This window comes from Ammodytes marinus (assembly GCF_949987685.1).
Source record: "Ammodytes marinus genome assembly, chromosome: 13".
NCBI classification, from domain to species: Eukaryota; Metazoa; Chordata; class Actinopteri; order Uranoscopiformes; family Ammodytidae; genus Ammodytes; species Ammodytes marinus.
This window is the reverse complement of record NC_137217.1, coordinates 17,708,242-17,713,061: the sequence shown is the minus strand read 5'-3', so window position 1 is coordinate 17,713,061 and position 4,820 is coordinate 17,708,242. Positions and strand designations below refer to the sequence as shown.

General features: G+C 41.5%; 1 protein-coding gene across 1 annotated transcript; it reads left to right on the top strand.

The window, feature by feature from the left end:
* Positions 1–736: 736 nt before the first annotated feature.
* On the top strand, positions 737–1,777 carry LOC307259617 (SCAN domain-containing protein 3-like; the record flags this gene model as incomplete). Its single annotated transcript, XM_080039557.1, has 1 exon — positions 737–1,777. One exon carries the CDS (start codon positions 737–739, stop codon positions 1,775–1,777), a length of 1,041 nt encoding a protein of 346 aa, XP_079895683.1.
* Between the last annotated feature and the right edge of the window lie 3,043 nt (positions 1,778–4,820).

The window sequence follows — 4,820 nt, the reverse complement described above, 5'->3', positions numbered from 1 at the left end:
AAAGAAAGCTGCATTTAACAGACACTATCAGGAGTCCTACTTAAAATATGGCTTCATCGCAACAGGTGATTCCCGTGCACCAAGCCCGCTTTGCATTATATGCAGCGAGCGGCTCTCCAATGAGGCAATGAAGCCTTCAAAACTGCTTCGCCACTTGGAGACCAAGCACCCTGCATTAAAAGACAAGCCTTAGGAGTATTTTGAAAGAAAAAAGCATGAACAAGAAGGACAGAAGCAATTACTGAGGGCCACCACATCAACAAATGCGAGTGCACTGAGAGCATCATACTTGGTGGCTGATCGTATTGCTAAGGCTAAGAAGCCATTCACCATCGGTGAAGAATTAATCCTGCCCGCCACTAAAGACATTTGCCGAGAAATTCTAGGAGAGGCTGCGGTTAAAAAGATAGCACAGGTGCCTCTTTCGGCTAGCACCGTCACTCGGCGCATTGAGGAAATAGCAGAGAACATTGAGACACAATTGTTGGAGAGGATTAATTTATCACCGTGGTATGCACTCCAGGCTGACGAGTCTACAGATGTTGACAACAAGGCAATACTACTTGTTTATGTGCGATATCTTTATCAGGAGGATGTGCATGAGGATATGTTATGTGCACTATCGTTGCCAACCAAAACCACAGCCGCAGAACTATTCAAATCGCTGGATGATTATATATCAGGAAAACTGAAATGGTCCTTTTGTGTCGGCATATGCACTGACGGAGCTGCTGCCATGACCGGACAGCTGTCTGGTTTAACTACTCGGATAAAGGAGGTTGCACCTGAATGTGAGTCTACGCATTGTGTCATTCACAGAGAAATGCTGGCTAGCCGAAAAATACCACCGGAACTTCACAGCGTATTGAATGATGTTGTTAAAGTTATTAACCACATCAAAGCACACGCCCTTAACTCGCGCCTTTTCGAGCAGCTCTGTGAGGAGATGGACGCGGAGCACAGACACCTTCTCTTACACACGGACATACGATGGTTATCCCGAGGGAGATCGCTGGCAAGAGTGTTTGAATTACGAGAGCCGCTGCAGAGATTTCTCTCAGAAAAAAAGTCACCGCTGGCAGCACATTTCAGTGACGAGGAATGGGTCGCAAAACTCGCTTACTTGTGCGACATATTCAACCTGCTCAATGAACTCAATCGGTCACTTCAGGGGAAAATGACAACTGTCTTCCAGTTGGCAGATAAAGTAGCTGCATTTAAAGCCAAACTGGATTTGTGGGGACGGCGCGTGAACAGAGGTATATTTGACATGTTTCAGACATTCGCGGGGGTTTTGGAAGAGACTGAGGCCGAGCCTTCATTCACCCAGCTGGTGCACGATCACCTGTCTATGCTTTTAACCGAGTTTGAGCGCTACTTCCCAACCGCAAAAGACCCACGAACTGCCAAGGAATGGATCCGCAACCCATTTGTCAACAAACCAGGGGAATCCAGCATGCCGATGCAAGAAGAAGATCAACTGCTGGAGATCGCAAATGACGGCGGCCTTAAAAGTATGTTCGAAACAACCACTCTGCCGGTGTTCTGGATTAAAGTCACAGCAGAATACCCTGAGATCGCCACAACAGCACTGAAAACCCTGTTGCCATTTCCGACATCCTATTTGTGTGAAGCGGGATTTTCTGCAGTGACAGCAACCAAAACAAAATATCGGAGTAGACTGGACATAAGCAACACACTTCGGGTGTCATTGTCTCCCATTACTCCTAGATGGGACCGTCTCGTTGCAGAGAAACAAGCTCAGGGCTCCCACTGATTTAGCTATATGGTGAGTTGTATTTTTCATGCACTTTATATTTGTTTTTGTGTTGCGTCTTATTTTGAAGGCATGTTTAAATGTTACCATAGCGACCAGAGAGTGTTTGGGGCAGAGCCGCAGAGACATGGACATAATAAGGGCAGAGAGGATTCATGTTATGTTGTTGGCACGATGTTACGAGGGTGCTGCTAATAAAGTTGCATAAGAGTACACAGTGGATTCACGTTTATTATTGTATTTAGAAAATGCCACCGTTTGTATGCAGGTCGTATCATTTTATTTTATGTATTTATGCGCCACACCTTACAGGCCGGTCCGTGAAAATATTGCTACATTAAACCGGTCCGTGGCGCAAAAAAGGTTGGGGACCGCTGCCTTAGAGGCATCAATGAAACAGAGAAACACAGAGGTGTTTTGGCGTTGATATTTAGCGACAATCTCCTTTAGAGCATAAATGCATAAATCAGTACTATGTTTTCTCTTGAATCCAAATTGATTGTCTGTAGTTAATACATACATTTCCATCCTATTTAAAATAACTTTTTCCAGCACCTTAGACAGGGTACTGGCAAGGGCAATTGGCCTATAATTGTCCATGCTGTTTAATTTGCCAGCCTTCTCCTTAAGCACAGGAACCAGCAAAACAGACAAGATGGAGTCAGGGAGAACACCATGCACCATGATACCAGTGAAACACATGGCTAACAGTGGAGAGAGCCTATAGCTGGCATGCTTAAGGTGCTCTGCAGCAATACCATCTGTACCACATGTTTTGTTGTTATCAAGCGTCTCAATAGCATGTGCCACCTCTGCTGGCCGTACTGTAACATTAGTGTCCAAATCAACATTATTAACAGCAACAACATTGCTCTTGACACAGTTGAACAGCTTGATATAATGCTCACGCCATAATTTTGCAATGTTATCTGAACCACAGATACCTTCAATGTCATGTGGTAAAGACATTTTATGGTTATTCATCACTTTGATTGCTTTCCAAAAGTCAACATAGTTGTTCTTTTGTAGATTCCTAGCAAGCAAGTCCGCTCTAATAGTATTCTCTTTTGTCTTAATATGACGAAGAGCATATTTATATCTGGCATTAGCTTGTTTTTTTACACTCAAACACATCACCCTGTCTAGGCCTTCCTGCATCAGTCCAAAGTTTAAAGGCTTCCCTTGCTGCAGCATGGTGTTCAGACACATACTCCTTCCACCCAGGTTTGATGTTAACCACCTTCTTAAGACTGCAGAAAGACCTAGCAGAGGTATTTAAAACTTTTGTAATGTTATCATATAAATCACATATGTCAGCAGCATGCTGTGCGTCAGCACAGTTCATGTTTAGACACATAATGGCATCCCTCGGCAATACAACATGATTTAGTAAGCTGTAAATTAAGCCAGTATATCATCTATCAATGTCCTCTTTAGATAGATTAGCCCAGTTTAATTTAACTGAGTTGCCCGAATTCCCAGTATCCACCAGGAGGGGCACAGTGTCAACATTTAACAACATAGCTATAGGAATGTGGTCAGAGGTAGCCAGACCATAGCAAATCTCCATATTTTCTAGAGAGGCATGAGCATCTGCTGTGCACAGACAGTGGTCAAGCCAGGAGGTTGTGTGCCATGCCTCACTTACATAGGTAAAACTATTATCAGGTAAGAATACTTTACTAGATATGATAAGATTATTGTCATTACAAAAATTTACCAGATGTTTTGCAAAAAGAGAATTGATATCTGATAAATCAGCATTAAAATCCCCATAGACATACACACAAGTAGAATCATTGTCCTCAATGAAGGAGTGGATAAAAGCTAGTCTGTTCAAAAATTCATCCTCAGCCTTATATGATTCACAGGGTGTATATATATTTAAAATGGTAATCCTCTTGCCATTAAAGTATACTTCTAACCCAGGGCTGTACGCTTATTTTTTTAGGTGGTAGCACTGGTGCTAGCAAGCAAAAAAAATCAGTAGCACAAAAATAAATTCAGTAGCACACAAAGTATGATCGAAAACTTGCATAACCTTAACCCATGTATTTCGCTCTGATTACCTTTTAGCCTGTCATATTGGTCTCATTTGAAATTCTCAATTAATATCATATCCTAGTGTGTGCAGTAATAATTGTAGAAAAATGAATAGGGGTGCACTGATTGCAATTTAGACAAAATAATCTAACCTGCAAATTGCAATTTTTTGCTGATTCAGAATTATTTCTCCTCATAAAATGTATATATATATATTTTTTGTATACACATATAATTATTATATTCATACTAATAATTTTTTTTGGTAAATGTCCTTCTGTTAATTAAAACCAAACTTTAAAACATATAGCCTATTAAATAAATAAGTATATATTGGTACAATTTAGGATAAGTTAAATAGGTTGTTGTGAATGTGTTGAGAGGTGTTCTTCAGTGGCTTATCAGTTATTTCAAACTTTGTTTAAATAGACTACTGGTGACTGCTCTCTGCAGCTGAAGCAGTTGATTTTGAAGCTAGCGGGGCTAGCAGGGCTGTGAAGCGCGAACTTCCTGTTCTTACCGGCTTCAAAATAAAAGTCAACTCACGTTTGGCTAGTAACAGGCTTTTAATGTGAAGGCGCACAGGAAATGTTCTGTTTACACACGCACTAACTTAACTGCGTGCCGTCTCCTTCCGGTTATTATTACCGTTGGTGAAGTGTATTAGACGCTAGCACTAGTGCGAGCAGCATTGTATTCATCATCGCACGTGATCAATTTCAGTAGCAAATGCGATCAAAACTGTCGCACTGTACAGCCCTGAAACCCTATGGCCCAATCAACATTTAATCTAATCACTTTCACCATTGGGTCATATCTACGGTTCCAAAGGATGGCCACTCCACCTGCTATTCTACCTTTAACTATTTTCATGCTTAGGTCAGTGGTGGATTCCCCAGCACCATGAAAATTCTTGTGTATTGTATTTAACTTGTCTAAATCCTGTTTGGCAAGCCAGATCTCTTGGAGACACAGAATATCACACTCATTCAACAATGTA